Below are 16,883 nucleotides of genomic sequence, written 5' to 3'. Positions count from 1 at the left end.
TCTCTGAAAAGCGTATTCATTCATTGTCAGTGTCGGTTGTACTTGTAAGAGGCTTGGTGCCCTGCCATCATCTCCACCCCACGCCTACCGCAAGCACGGCGGTCCCCCTAGGACAAGCAAGTAGCAGCGGTACCCCGGAGTGGCTGACGGTGCCGTGTGTGTGGTCGGCTGCTAACGCGCCCGTGCGCTTCTCTCTTTCCGTGTGTGTTGCATGTTCACGTGGACGCCGCCCGCCGCCCGCCTTCTCGCCGCCCCCTGCAGTGGTGACCTCGCTCTATGTTGCAGTGAAGTACCTGCGCGAGGTGACGCCGTACTTCCGCAAGGCGAGCATCATCTCCGAGGTGGGCTGGGAGCTGCAGCGCGGCTTCCTGTCGGCCGCGCCGCCTTCGCCGCGCTCGCCGCAGCGCGCCGACACGCGCTACCTGCCGCTGCAGCTCTGCTACCTGGCCAGGAACCTCCGCCACCCCGACCCCGGTGAGTACCGTACTAGCCAGCGATGGCGGCGCGACGGTACTGGTCCAGCGCCACAGTCATCTGGCGGTAGAACGAGTGAAAGTACGATAATCGGCAGGCACATTATCCGCGCGTCAGAATAGAGAGCAGTTCTAAACTGCCGTCAATCCGCGCATGCGCACTAGGCAGCGATAACTCGCACAGGCGCAGTGCTTTCTGCTTGTTATTTGCTTATTGTTAGGTGGCTAGTGGCTAATTTCAGAGTTTCGTGTTAGTGATTTTCCGCATTTTTTTGAGGAAGTAGGTTTTCAAAAATGGAGAAAAGTCCTTTTTTTCCAGCTGACTGCCTTTATAAGCTGTTTGTGAAAGGATTTTTTTCCCATTGATTGCTTCGTATTCTAGAAATGACATTAAAAGCAAAGAGGCGTTAAACGTCGTAATTCAGGCATACAGCAAGGAAAGGTGTGTATGTATGACCCTCTGTATCATCATAAGTTGTTGGTTTCAGAGTTTCGTGTTGGGGATTTTCCGCATTTTTTTGAGGAAGTAGGTTTTCAAAAATGGAGAAAAATCCTTTTTTTCCAGCTGACTGCCTTTATAAGCTGTTTGTCAAAGGATTTTTTTTCTAATGATTGCTTCGTATCCTAGAAATGACATTAAGCAAAGAGGCATACAGCGAGGAAAGCTGTGTGTATGGCCCGCTGTATCATCATAAGTTGGGGTTGTTTGGGTTGTTTGGGGGAAGAGACCAAACAGAGAGGTCATCGGTCTCATCGGATTAGGGAAGGACGGGGAAGGAAGTCGGCCGTGCCCTTTCAAAGGAACCATCCCGGCATTTGCCTGGAGCGATATAGAGGAATCACGGAAAACCTAAATCAGGATGGCCGGACGCGGGATTGAACCGTCGTCCTCCCGAATGCGAGTCGAGTGTGCTAACCACTGCGCATCATAAGTGGGTACTTTCAGATTTTCGTGTTAGGGATTTTCCGCATTTTTTTTCGGTAAGTATATTTTCATAAATGCAGAAAAAAAACTTATTTGCCAGAATTTCTGAGTAATATGCACATAACGTTATACGGTTATTTTCGATCCTTATCGTAATGCCTTAGCTTACGAAAGTTCGTGTTTTATTTGATTGCACGTCTTGCTATATTTCAGCTTGCCAGAAAAGAGAAAGTGGCAGTGATAGGTGAGAAAGTCCGTGCAGTTTGCCCCAGTGTGACAGACGAGGACTGCAAAACTCTGAGTAGAGAATATATATATATACACAAAGATCACCCCTTATGCATGTACCTTTGGGGTGCACTCAGCCTCGTGATGCCAATTGAGGAGCTACTTGACCAAGTAGTAGCGGCTCCGGTCAAAGGAAACCATCATAACGATCGGGAGAGCGCTGTGCTGACCACATGCCCCTCCTGTCCGCATCCTCAGTGAGGATGACACGGCGGTCGGATGGTCCCGATGGGCCACTTGTCGCCTGAAGACGGAGTGCTTCATGCATGTACCTTTCCTCCTGACTCACCCTATATATATATATATATATATATATATGAAACGGTTTACCAGGAAACCGTTTCATGTTTCATTTGAGCCATGTGCACCCTGCTGATGGAACGTTTGAAGTTGATTTAAATGGTCACAGTAGAGATCGTAGCAAGTGTCTTGCTGAGTGCGACGAAAACGGGTTTCCGCCCGCAATCGAACCGGGGACCTCCTGCGTGTTAGGCACGGCGCCTGGGCTCGGCGGCAGCTGCTGCTCTTTCTGTCCTTACGAGATACCGTCGATTCGCGCAGTCGTTATTGCAAAAGATGTCACCAAAGGCAATTGCTTCGTTAGCGGCACGGTGCCTTTTCTTAACCGTTTCCTGGTAAACCAAAAATAACTAGAAACGGGAAATGTGTAGCGTCGTCCTTACTAACCGTATAAGTACGCAGTTCACTCGCGCATGGTGCAGTGCTTTACCTCAAGTTTCAGTCCGACAGTGCTTGTCGTAGTGCTCGGTACTACAGTGTTATTACGTGAACAACGAATGCAGTTTTGTGTAGTGAAAATGCTGCGGATCTTCACACAGGCAGAGTATGCTGACATGGTGTTTGTCTATGGTTTGTCCAATGGGAATTCCAGCGCTGCTGTGCGAGAATACCAACAACGATTTCCGAATCGCAGAGTGCCAGATAGCAGAGTGTTTAGGAGGGTGTTTCACGGATTGCGTGAGCGTGGTACGCTTCGCAGCGTAATTGTTGTCTCTGAACGTCCCGTATAACAAAATCTTAATGAAGTTGAGAACATTCTTCAACTAGTGGAACGCAACCCTACTACTAGCTCTACAAGAGTTGCTGCCCAGCTTGATATTCCACAAACACGAGTAATACGCACAGTGCACGAGCGCGGTCTGTATCCCTTTCATCGGCAGAGTGTACAACATCTGCATGAAGGAGATGCTGCCGCACGGCAGGAATTCTGTCAATGGATCAATGCCAATTCGACGTATTCTGTTCACTGAAGAGTCAACATTTACCCGTAACGGAATCAGCAAATGAAAATTTGCATGCTACTGTGGAAACGAATTTTCAACGACGTTTCTCACTCAACGTGTGGTGCGGTATTATTGATAATCAACTCATCGGTCCAGTTGTTACAGATAACCGTCTTACTGGGACACGGTATCTTGAGTTTGTTCAGAATGTGTTAACAGAATACGTGGAGGATATCCCTTTGGCAACACGAGCTCGTATGTACTTTCAGCACGACGGAGCGCCTACACATTCCGTACGGCCAGTGACACAGTATCTCAACACAACATATCCTGGTCGTTGGATCGGTCGCCGTGGAGTCATTGCTTAGCCACCGAGTCACCCGATCGTACCCCATTGGATTACTGTTTGTGAGGGTGGCTGAAGAGCTTTGTCTACAAGCGCAGAGTGGACACAAGAGAGGAACTTCTCGCTCGTATTTTACATGCTTGTGCTCAGGTAAAGGAAGTCAAAACTGAGCTCCGATCGGCGACATGACACCTGCCTACAAGAGTAGCAACATGCATTGAAGTTGACAGTGGACTGTTTGAACATCTTCTGTGAGGAAATGTACACAATTAAACAAACCATAACGTAACAGTATTTTAATTTACCGTCACCTGCACCTTTCCCGTTCCTAGCTGTTTTCATTGGTTTATCCGGAGACTGATATACAGAGTGTTACAAAAAGGTACGGCCAAACTTTCAGGAAACATTCCTCACACACAAAGAAAGAAAATACGTTATGTGGACATGTGTCCGGAAACGCTTACTTTCCATGTTTGAGCTCATTTTATTACTTCTCTTCAAATCACATTAATGATGGAATGGAAACACACAGCAAAAGAACTTACCAGCGTGACTTCAAACACATTGTTACAGGAAATGTTCAAAATGTCCTCCGTTTGCGAGGATACATGCATCCACTCTCCGTCGCATGGAATCCCTGATGCGCTGATGCAGCCCTGGAGAATGGCGTATTGTATCACAGCCGTCCACAATACGAGCACGAAGGGTGTCTCTACATTTGGTACCTGGGTTGCGTAGACAAGAGCTTTCAAATGTCCCCATAAATGAAAGTCAAGAGGGTTGAGGTCAGGAGAGCGTGGAGGCCATGGAATTGGTCCGCCTCTACCAATCCATCGGTCACCGAATCTGTTGTTGAGAAGCGTACGAACACTTCCACTGAAATGTGCAGGAGCTCCACCGTGCATGAACCACATGTTGTGTCGTACTTGTAAAGGCACATGTTGTAGCAGCACAGGTAGAGTATCCCGTATGAAATCATGATAACGTGCTCCATTGAGCGTAGGTGGTAGAACATGGGGCCCAATCAAGACATCACCAACAATGCCTGCCCAAACGTTCACAGAAAATCTGTGTTGATGACGTGATTGCACAATTGCGTGCGGATTCTCGTCAGCCCACACATGTTGATTGTGAAAATTTACAATTTGATCACGTTGGAATGAAGCCTCATCCGTAAAGAGAACATTTGCACTGAAATGAGGATTGACACATTGTTGGATGAACCATTCGCAGAAGTGTACCCGTGGAGGCCAACCAGCTGCTGATAGTGCCTGCACACGCTGTACATGGTACGAACAACTGGTTCTCCCGTAGCACTCTCCATACAGTGACGTGGTCAACGTTACCTTGCACAGCAGCAACTTAGGGTTATCGTCAACTGCACGAAGAATTGCCTCATCCATTGCAGGTGTCCTCGTCGTTCTAGGTCTTCCCCAGTCGCGAGTCATAGGCTGGAATGTTCCGTGCTCCCTAAGACGCCGATCAATTGCTTCGAACGTCTTCCTGTCGGGACACCTTCGTTCTGGAAATCTGTCTCGATACTAACGTACCGCGCCACGGCTATTGCCCCGTGCTAATCCATACAACAAATGGGCATATGCCAACTCCGCATTTGTAAACATTGCACTGACTGCAAAACCACATTCGTGATGATGAACACTAACCTGTTGATGCTACGTACTGATGTGCTTGATGCTACTACTGTAGAGCAATGAGCCGCATGTCAACACAAGCACCGAAGTCAACATTACCGTCCTTCAATTGGGCCAACTGGCGGTGAATCGAGGAAGTACAGTACATACTGACGAAACTAAAATGAGTTCTAACATGGAAATTAAGCGTTTCCGGACACATGTCCACGTAACATCTTTTCTTTATTTGTGTGTGAGGAATGTTTCCTGAAAGTTTGGCCGTACCTTTTTGTAACACCTTGTATATAATTAAGTAATGGTCCATTAAAGTATTGGAAATTGCGATGCATACATCCACAGCAACCCATGAAGTGGTGGACTGTGCTAATCTGTTGCTAAAAGCCAGACTCGTAAAAGATTCCCCAGTCGCCAGGGAACGTAATGTTACAACCAGCCTGCATCATATGTTGTTGTTGTGGTCTTCAGTCCTGAGACTGGTTTGATGCAGCTCTCCATGCTACTCTAACCTGTGCAAGCTCCTTCATCTCCCAGTACCTACTGCAACCTACATCCTTCTGAATCTGCTTAGTGTATTCATCTCTTGGTCTCCCTCTACGATTTTTACCCTCCACGCTGCCCTCCAATGCTAAATTTGTGATCCCTTGATGCCTCAAAACATGTGCTACCAACCGATCCCTTCTTCTAGTCAAGTTGTGCCACAAACTTCTCTTCTCCCCAATCCTATTCAATACTTCCTCATTAGTTATGTGATCTACCCATCTAATCTTCAGCATTCTTCTGTAGCACCACATTTCGAAAGCTTCTATTCTCTTCTTGTCCAATTTAGTTATCGTCCATGTTTCACTTCCATACATGGCTACACTCCATACAAATACTTTCAGAAACGACTTCCTGACGCTTAAATCTATACTCGATGTTAACAAATTTCTCTTCTTCAGAAACGCTTTCCTTCCCATTTCCAGTCCACATTTTATATCCTCTCTACTTCGACCATCATCAGTTATTTTGCTCCCTAAATAGCAAAACTCCTTTACTACTTGAAGTGTCTCGTTTCCTAATCTAATTCCCTCAGCATCACCTGATTTAATTTGACAACATTCCATTATCCTCGTTTTGCTTTTGTTGATGTTCATCTTATATCCTCCTTTCAAGACACGGTCCATTCTGTTCAACTGCTCTTCCAAGTCCTTTGCTGTCTCTGACAGAATTACAATGTCACCGGCGAACCTCGAAGTTTTTACTTCTTCTCCATGAATTTTAATACCTACTCCGAATTTCTCTTTTGTTTCCTTTACTGCTTGCTCAATATACAGATTGAATAACATCGGGGAGAGGCTACAACCCTGTCTCACTTCTTTCCCAACCACTGCTTCCTTTTCATGCCCCTCGACTCTTAAAACTGCCATCTGGTTTCTGTACAAATTGTAAATAGCCTTTCGCTCCCTGTATTTTACCCCTGCCACCTTCAGAATTTGAAAGAGAGTATTCCAGTCAACATTGTCAAAAGCTTTCTCTACAAATGCTAGAAACGTACGTTTGCCTTTTCTTAATCTTTCTTCTAAGATAAGTCTTAAGGTTAGTATTGCCTCACGTGTTCCAACATTTCTACGGAATCCAAACTGATCTTCCCCGAGGTCCGCTTCTACCAGTTTTTCCATTCGTCTGTAAAGAATTCGCGTTAGTTTTTTGCAGCTGTGACTTATTAAACTGATAGTTCGGTAATTTTCACATCTGTCAACACCTGCTTTCTTTGGGATTGGAATTATTATATTCTTCTTGAAATCTGAGGGTATTTCGCCTGTCTCATACATCTTCCTCACCAGATGGTAGAGTTTTGTCATGAATGGCTCTCCCAAGGCTGCAGTAGTTCTAATGGAATGTTGTCTACTCCCGGGGCCTTGTTTCGACTCAGGTCTTTCAGTGCTCTGTCAAACTCTTCACGCAGTATCTTATCTCCCATTTCGTCTTCATCTACATCCTCTTCCATTTCCATAATATTGTCCTCAAGTACATCGCCCTTGTATAAACCCTCTATATACTCCTTCCACCTTTCTGCCTTCCCTTCTTTGCTTAGAACTGGATTGCCATCTGAGCTCTTGATATTCATACAAGTGGTTCTCTTATCTCCAAAGGTCTCTTTAATTTTCCTGTAGGCAGTGTCTATCTTACCCCTAGTGAGACAAGCGTCTACATCCTTACATTTGTCCTCTAGCCATCCCTGCTTAGCCATTTTGGACTTCCTGTCGATATCATTTTTGAGACGTTTGTATTCCTTATTGCCTGCCTCATTTACTGCATTTTTATATTTTCTCCTTTCATCAATTAAATTCAATATTTCTTCTGTTACCCAAGGATTTCTATTAGCCCTCGTCTTTTTACCTACTTGATCGTCTGCTGCCTTCACTATTTCATCCCTCAGAGCTGCCCATTCTTCTTCTACTGTATTTCTTTCCCCCATTCCTGTCAATTGTTCCCTTATGCTCTCCCTGAAACTCTGTACAACCTCTGGTCCTTTCAGTTTATCCAGGTCCCATCTGCTTAAATTCCCACCTTTTTGCAGTTTCTTCAGTTTCAATCTGCAGTTCATAACCAATAGATTGTGGTCAGAATCCACATCTGCCCCTGGAAATGTCTTACAGTTTAAAACCTGGTTCCTAAATCTCTGTCCTACCATTATATAATATATCTGATACCTTTTAGTATCTCCAGGATTCTTCCAGGTATACAGCCTTCTTTTATGATTCTTGAACCAAGTGTTAGCTATGATTAAGTTATGCTCTGTGCAAAATTCTACAAGGCGGCTTCCTCTTTCATTTCTTCCCCCCAATCCATATTCACCTACTATGTTTCCTTCTCTCCCTTTTCCTACTGACGAATTCCAGTCACCCATGACTATTAAATTTTCGTTTCCCTTCACTACCTGAATAATTTCTTTTATCTCATCATACAGTTCATCTATTTCTTCATCATCTGCAGAGCTAGTTGGCATATAAACTTGTACTACTGTAATAGGCGTGGGCTTCATGTCTATCTTGGCCACAATAATGCGTTCACTATGCTGTTTGTAGTAGCTTACCCGCACTCCTATTTTTTTATTCATTATTAAACCTACTCCTGCATTACCCCTATTTGATTTTGTATTTATAACCCTGTAATCACCTGACCAAAAGTCTTGTTCCTCCTCCACCGAATTTCACTAATTCCCACTATATCTATCTTTAACCTATCCATTTCCCTTTTTAAATTTTCTAACCTATCTGCCCGATTAAGGGATCTGACGTTCCACGCTCCGATCCGTAGAACGACAGTTTTCTTTCTCCCGATAACGACGTCCTCTTGAGTAGTCCCCGCCCGGAGATCCGAATGGGGGACTATTTTACCTCCGGAATATTTTACCCAAGAGGACGCCATCATCATTTAACCATACAGTAAAGCTTCATGCCCTCAGGAAAAATTACGGCTGTAGTTTCCCCTTGCTTTCAGCCTTCCGCAGTACCAGAACAGCAAGGCCGTTTTGGTTATTGTTATAAGGCCACATCAGTCAATCATCCAGACTGTTGCCCCTGCAACTACTGAAAAGGCTGCTGCCCCTCTTCAGGAACCACATTGTCTGGCCTCTCAACAGATACCCCTCCGTTGTGGTTGCACCTACGGTACGGCCATCTGTATCGCTGAGGCACGCAAGCCTCCCCACCAACGGCAAGGTCCATGGTTCATGGGGGGGGCCTGCATCATAATAGGGCATTTACCAGTATTTTATTCGTGATCTAGGCTGGTACGATCACAAAACGTGTAAATATAGGATGTAATTCTTACTTTTGACAATGTGAAACAGCCTCCCTCATGACTGTCGCACACTTGCTAATTCCATATTCTATCATACACAGCGGGTTCTGGGAATGCCCATCCTCACGACATTCCGAAATTCTTGCGGACCTTCGGGCCTCTCAGTTCTTTCCTAAGCAGTGAATGTAGTCCCCTGCTTTCGTCTCTTCTTTTCAGCCAGGGTCGAACCCAACAACGTCTGGCTTAACGTTTTCGTCATCGTTCTGCCCTAATCTGAAGATTCACTGTCACTGCCAGGGCAATAGCTCCAAAAACAAGTGGGTCCTCTGTGTGCAAAATGCTGTATAAACGTAAATTTAGATATACGTAAACCTCCGTAACCAAGCGTCGTAATATAAAACTAACTGTTGAGTCTGTAATTCAGAACAGTAGTAACCTACGTAAGAGAATAACAATAACTTAATTAATAATGAAAAAAATATTATTAAATAGGAACCTTATACTAACATAAATAATTTGTACGAATTACGTTCCGATATGCCACACATTCGCTCTTGTGTTTCGCGCTGTAGAACGAGCAACTTTACAAGAGATCAGACAGTTCTATTTGCATTTCGCGCGTTATTACCATCTACTGCGCATGTGCTCCAGGTATATCACGCGATGATGGTGTAATAGGTCCACGTGGACCTGCCTGTAGATACAGATATGCACGCTCGGGGCGCTGGTGCGTAGCTGTATGGTTTGCGCGCATCGTGTAATCGGGGCTTAGTGGCTGAGTCAGCCACAGGGGTACACACAGCATCTCATAGGTGGGCAATGAGAGAGCCGCGCTCCCGAAGCCACCTGCATGAGCGCGGGCAGAGCCGAGAGCAGCTGACGTCTATCCAGTAGTTTTTGCTGTAAAGACTAGATGGCGATACGCGCAGTCATGGTACGAGAATTCAGTGTTTACTTTCTGCGATTTAGTGTAAAACCAAGTGCAGCTAAATACTTTGTACATACGAGTACATAGCTTACTAATGTACCAGATGGTTATAATTAAACTTTCCCTATTTAATAAGTTATAACAGGGAAATTAATTACTGTACAAGTACCAAACTTCGTAGCAGAATATGGGGTGCATGATTTCCATGCGTCACAGCGCCACCGTCCAATTAAAACTATGGCCACCAGGTGCCGTGATCAGGCATCGTGATTCATAGTCCCATTCATCTGACCAGTCGCTGTACACTTATTGACGTGTCAATATGAGCTTGGACAAAAGGAGCAGGGCATTATTGGTGAAGCTGTATTATCAAAACAACAGTAATGCTGCTGCTCCACTTCTAGAATATCGCCGGCTGAAACGATTACGGATGGGTCCTCTATCTCCACCTGTTGTGCGGAGCGTGATAAAGAAGTTCGAATCAACGGGAGAACTGGACTGGTTGATGCTCCGGGAAGAGGCCGACGACCGGTTGCACCACAGGTGGTTCATGAAATCGCTGTTGCTAGGGCAGACAAAGTTGCGTGCATTTCTCGATCGTCAGGCAGTGCGCGTGCTGTGTCACGACAGTTGAACATCCTCGGTCCGCTGTATGGAAGGTGCTTCGAACCATTCTCAGATGCTATCCGTGCAAGATCCATGTCGTACAGCAGCTTGAACCACAGGACGCACAATGATGTGTTGACTTCGCTCTCCATTTTCTCGCAAGGATTGATGTTGACGAGGGCAGACCCTGGACCATCCTATGGACAGACGAAGCTTATTTGTCGCTGACGGGTGGGGTGAATATACTGAATTGTCCAGTGTGGGGGATTTTCACCTCCAGTCACTGTGCATGAAGTTCCTCTGTATGGTGAACTTGTCACCATATGGTGTGCCTTCACGGCTACGTTCATCACTGGCCCATTCTTTTTTGAACAGATTGGCGCTCTGGGGCCAAAGGCGTGCAGTGTGACTGGCCAGCGTTGCTGCGATATGCTTTGCCAGCAGGTCATACCCGCCCTACAGGAGAGAGACGCATTGAACTCAAAAGTTTTCGTTCAAGATGGGGTCCCACCGCACATGGCTCATGAAGGTCACCTGCTTCTCCGAAACACATTTGGAAACGATCGAATTATCAGCCGATCGTTTCAAATGCTTTGTCGACACGATCATCTGATGTGATTCCCTGTGATTTCTGGTTGTCGCGTGACCTGAAGGGGCAGCGAAACATTCACACATTTGCTGCTCTGAAGCGCAGCGTATCAAGAGCAAGAGAGGTAGCCAACATATCTACGGACATGTTTCGTTCTGCTATGCAGAATGCGAGCCTGTGCTTTCAGATTTTTCTGGACACTGATGGACGCCATATTGAGCCACTTTTGTAGCAGTAACTGTACCCGTGTGTAATGGCGTGATATACCGTAGCAGCACATTAAAAGTGTTTCAGTTGAACTGACTCTGCATTATTTTTCTTCCCCATGCGCTTACATTAATGCTACCAAGTCTGGTCCTCGTACGGTAATTAGTTTCCGTGTTATAATGTGTTAAATAGGGACAGTTTAATTATGGCCACCCGGTACATTCTAGGAACAGTTTTGATATGGGTACCACAAGGCAGTGAACCGTAAGTATCTGAAACATAAGAAACTTTCGGTTTCGTAAACGTTTCATCGCCGATTACGAAATTTCCGTCAGCAACATCAGCACTGCGCCTAGCGACATTGGTTCACAGCATAGTGTTCTTGTAATAACGTCATCTGATGATGAGCCTACAGTGGTTCGAAAACACGTTTATGGTTGAAGAAACAGTATCAAAAACTAAAAAAAAGCGACTGGTTGCCTATTTATTACCAGATAAATCGTGAAACAAAATATTAATAACGTAACTTTATTTTTTCTAGGTGATGTCTGACTGAACAGTCACTACATCTGTAGTATATCTCTAGGCATGACTGTCTTAATATTTCAGTGCGGATGCCTAACAGGGTCCATGCTTCCTGCGGAAAATACGACTCTGTATATTTGAGTGATGATGGCGTGGCAGGTGCGTAAAAATTTAAGGGAATCGCTCATCAGAAGCGGTGAATCTGGTCCGGCACAAATTTTGAACTTTCGCCATTGCACTACCACTATGCCCTGTGTGGCTGGAAGTCACAAATTCCCACCCATCCTTTCCCGTTCTTTCCCCATTCTCCATTTCGTGTAAATACAGGACTCGCACGAGTAAGCAGGTGAATTGACAGTGGACACTGCTAGCGTGTGGCAAGTTACAGATTTGGGTCAGGCGGGAAGCGTGTCCGGATGGGCGAGGCGGTTAAGGCAACCAGGAGATACAGGTTTGAGTCCCAGTAAAGCAGAAATTTCCAGCTTTCCCCATCAAATTATTTCGATACTCGATGGCGACTGGAGTCGGTCTCCCCTTCGAAATTTGATATTTACGACGACTGTATCAACAACACTGTGCTGTCAATGTTTTCACTCAGCCTCTGGGTTTGAGTTGTTTCAATCACATATTTTTTTTCAGCATTTTGAACATGCTGCACTACAGCAACGGTTACAAAACAGCAGGCATAATAGACACCCAACCAGTTGCAATAAATGATGGTTTTCAAGTAACCTTAACTATGGTTTCGACGGATTTGAACACATTTTTTGTGAGAAGGACCAACGAACTTCACATTAGCAATTCATATAGTAAAAGCTGTCTCTACGTGACATGCATCGACAACTGTCTGTATGCCCATATACAAAAATTAAGGCCCTCTAGAATCAAGGGCAGTAAAGGGAATCACTTAAAATGACAGGCCATGTTATTAGCTACATGATGAGTCTGCATGTAGCTATTAACATGGTCTGTTATTTTTAAGTGATTGGTTTTACTGAAGTGACAAGCCCTTGATTCTAGGGGCCTTGATTTTTACATATGGACTTACCGTTGCCGATATATGTGACATGGAGACAGCTTTTACTGAATGAATCACTAATGTGAATTTCGTTTGTCCTTCTGAAGAAGATTCGTGGAAACCACGGTTAACGTTATTTGAAAACAATAATTTATTGCAACCGGATGCCTGTCTAGTATGCCTGCCATATTTTTTCAACCTTTTCGGTTGCAGATGAACCATGGCTAGGGTTGCAAACTTTTCTGAGAGAAATAACGTATAGTATTTCAAGGACAGGTGAATAACAGCATATTCCTAAATCTCAGTTGCTTTCGGCATTTATTCACTTAAATACCAATTTTTCCTACTTATTGCATTAAATATGGATTTTTGGTTCGGTGTAAAAGAACAGTAATTCGCGTTACGCTATAACTTTACGTTGACAGCCGTGTGGCCGCCGACGGCCACTGCAGAGACCCACGCCTAATGCCGTGTTTCTGGCATGGCGGTCAAACATCCATCACTGAACATGCGGCAGTCAACGTGTTCAGTAAATGAACAACTAGTTTCTTACGTATATTTATTGAAGATCTTTCGCTATATTGCCGATTGCTTGCACATCTCACCGATAATTCTGTTTCGGTGAACGCTCATATAACGTGAACAGAAAGCATAAAGATACAATTTTTTTAATTGTTTGGTTCCTTAATCACTTCCTTTTCTAAGCATATACTGACACTGCTTGGAAATATTTTTTTGACAATTTTTGTCATGATTCGTTAATTTCCATAGAATTCCTTTGAGTAATACAGTTTCATTATATGAACCTTTCTTGCAGATACTGTTTATCGCGTTGAATTGATTCTGAGGACCGGGTTCCCGGGTTCGATTCCCGGCGGGGTCAGGGATTTTCTCTGCCTCGTGATGACTGGGTGTTGTGTGATGTCCTTAGGTTAGTTAGGTTTACGTAGTTCTAAGTTCTAGGGGACTGATGACCACAGATGTTAAGTCCCATAGTGCTCAGAGCCATTTGAACCATTTGATTCTGAGGATAACTTGTCATGCAGTCTTATAATTTCTTCCTTTGCCAAGCCAGTGAGCATTTCGACACTCTGATCCAGACACAAAGTACATTATTAAGAAAACGACTACTCATTAACATGGACGAAAAGCTGAACTCAAAAGCAAGTTATTGGCACTTAGTAGAAATGTGTAGTTCATTAACTAACAAACTCAGATGAACTTTTCCGGGAATGGAACTCCGTGGAGCAGCCCTTTTTTTCTTTCTCCTCGCGTCCCCTGCCTGCTGGAAGTTGGAATGCGCAAGAACGAGATTCCTCTCCCTTTAATACTGAGCACATCCCGCTCCCAGGACTTACGTGTCCGTAGTTCTGAAGTCCTAACATCGGATCGGAAGATCGATCGAAACCGTTCACTTGCTCCAGTTCAGTCTCCAGCATCTGTACCTAAATATTTCTTTCCCATCTTAAGAACTAATGTTTTCTTTCGCTACGCTTTCGCTACTGCCTTTATCCCGCATTTTGTGCGCAGGGTCGGCAGGGTTAAGTACGGATTTGACATGATGAATGTTTAAGGGGTGGCCGGATGCCCTTCCTGCCGCCACCCCATACCCCCCCGGGACGGAATTAGTGTACCGCAGCTGTCTGCGTCTAGTGTAAATCGTGAAATAGTGTGAATGTGTTTCAAATGTCTGCGAGTCGTGTAACTGAGGCGGGACGTGGGGACCAGCCCGGTATTCACCAAGGAGGTTGTGGAAAACCGCCTAAAAACCACATCCAGGCTGGCTGGCTCACCGGCCGTCGTCGTTAATCCGCCGGGCGGATTCGATCCGCGGCCGGCGCACCTACCCGAGTCCAGGAAGAAGTGCGTTAGCGCTCTCGGCTCTCCTGGCGGGTATCTTAAGAACTAATGTTTACAAACTATTAAATAAGAACCAGATTCTCCTTTTTACAGACCTTATCAGATAAGGAAAAATAACTAAGAAGCAATTAAACGCTCTTGGTGAGAGCGAGAATACTTAAATTTAGTGCTTCCCATTTGCCATGTTCAGAGGTAAAGGCCTGGGTTGGATCTGGAAGCGCTGAGGCCATTCTGACTAAAAGATTCCAAGTAAAACGAAAAAAAAAAATCGTTGGAATATGCAAATAGGCTTGTTTCTAAAGCTCATTCAGTTTTTGTAAGCAGTAAAATTGTAAAATTTTGCTAACGGCTTTTCTAAGTGCTCTTATTTATTGGTACTTTAGCATTTAAAATTAACTATGTAGTTCATTTGAACTGATTCATCGAAGCAGTTGAATAAGTTGCATAAAAAGAAGTACTTTGCCCACGTCTAGTGAATATCGGAACGGCAGTAACAGTGGCGACACGCGATAACAGAATGTAGTCAATAATTACGATTTAACAGTCGCAAAACGAATGAATGTTCCCGGAGAGCGTCGACTGTTTTCATCCGGTTGCTCACACAGAATGGTTTCTCACAAAAGAACGATGAATAATTCAACCGATACGTAAAACTACAACAGGATGAGTCGATTGTTTTCCAACAGCTGACTAAATCGATTGTTTCCATTTGATTGTTCCCATCACTCCATTTAAGTTATAAATACCAGTATAATATTATTCACCCTCTCGACGTTTTTTACATTTTTATTACATTGACTGGCAGTTAATTTAGCAACTTTTAAGTCAAGCCGACATCCTTTGCAAGGTGTTTCACTCTTGGCTTTATGTTTAGATTTAATTTCAGTTGCGTCACGTCAGTGTGCGGCTAGTATTTACGCGACACAGCAAACTTAAGACCGGCGTCCCTGCCGTTGACATGACGGCGGGACAGAATTTCGCCATTAGTTGATTAATTGTGCCGCGCCAAACAGCTAAGTTAGTAAGTGCTCGCTGGCGGATGAATTCGCTCCTGTGATCCTGTTAACTATCGTTGACTGCCGGTGTTATACGCTATGCGATCTTGTGCAGCGCTGATGAGCTGCTCTGTTGAACTCGCTGTACAGGTGATCCCGCAAATAAAGCGGACTAACAGCAGAGAGCACGTTGGTTATGGAAATGGATTACCCTTCCTTTGTAGTAGCAGCTTAGAGCACCCAACTGTGACTTTAGATCTCTGGTTGTTTCACGTGTCCATACAGAACAGACTGTAATGGTGCCTATAAACCAGAGTTCCACACAGCGAGTATTTACTTCTCCATATGTACGGATGATGTATAACGTACGCTGCACTTGTACGTCATTATGGTCTATCAGGTGCGTGCCTTATGAACAGTTCCTTTGTTAGATTTGATACACAAGTAGCTTGGAGATATTCGGTTTATTAGCTGCGTTAAATTCTTTGTAAGCCGCGCAGTTATTTCATAGTTTCTAATATGAAATAAAACTTAATAAATGAAACACAACCAACCCCAAATTAGTAAATTCACCCGTAGAATGAGAGTCCTCGATAGATAAGTTCATTTCTTTTTAAAAATGTTGACAGTGTCTGGCAACACATTCAGTTGACAAGGGATGTAGTCCGATTATCTTACGGCTGCATAATTCGCATCTTTCTGTACTGCAGTAAGCTGAAGTTGTCGATACTGGACTCCATTTTTGTTCCTAGTCATATATTATTTAACACTAATACTATTTTCAAATTGTGACTGGTTCGACAAACTAACTTCATAAGAGAGTAAAACAACGGAAAAATGCTCTTGTCGGAGCACAATAAATGCTAATATGTTTCTGACATTGAAAAAATTTTGACATAAAAACATACTTGGGCACTTTCCAACATGCGACTTATCTCTGATTAGCACAAGCTCCACTAGCTGTAACTCGCTCACACCCGACTAGTCCATCGCTGTAAGTCGCTCATACCTATCCACTCCCAGTTACCCATTCTCACTCATTCATTCAGCTCATCTCATAGTCATTATACTCGTATCTTTCTGTCTCTCAAACTGTTACTGTTTCATGTATCACTGCACACTCTCATTCGTTCTGTCTTACTGTTGCTGTCTTGCCGGCCGAAGTGGCCGTGCGGTTAAAGGCGCTGCAGTCTGGAACCGAAAGATCGCTACGGTCGCAGGTTCGAATCCTGCCTCGGGCATGGATGTTTGTGATGTCCTCAGGTTAGTTAGGTTTAACTAGTTCTAAGTTCTAGGGGACTAATGACCTCAGCAGTTGAGTCTCATAGTGCTCAGAGCCATTTGAACCATTTTGTTGTTGCTGTCTTCTCTCACGGCAGCTACCGCAATCGTTCCTTCTCACTGCTGCTGCTATCTCTTCTAACTCTCTCTCTCTCTCTCT

General features: G+C 44.5%; 1 protein-coding gene across 1 annotated transcript in view; it reads left to right on the top strand.

Annotated features, from left to right (window-relative positions):
• Window positions 1-211: 211 nt before the first annotated feature.
• LOC124789078 (beta-2-syntrophin-like) overlaps window positions 212-16,883 on the top strand; it is a 335,827-nt gene continuing 319,155 nt past the window's right edge. Inside the window, 2 exon segments of the mRNA XM_047256368.1 lie at window positions 212-239; window positions 286-474. Of these exon segments, the coding sequence (XP_047112324.1) occupies window positions 212-239; window positions 286-474 (217 nt within the window).

This window comes from Schistocerca piceifrons, chromosome 3, assembly GCF_021461385.2.
Source record: "Schistocerca piceifrons isolate TAMUIC-IGC-003096 chromosome 3, iqSchPice1.1, whole genome shotgun sequence".
NCBI classification, from domain to species: domain Eukaryota; kingdom Metazoa; phylum Arthropoda; class Insecta; order Orthoptera; family Acrididae; genus Schistocerca; species Schistocerca piceifrons.
This window is presented reverse-complemented; position numbering and strand designations above follow the sequence as displayed.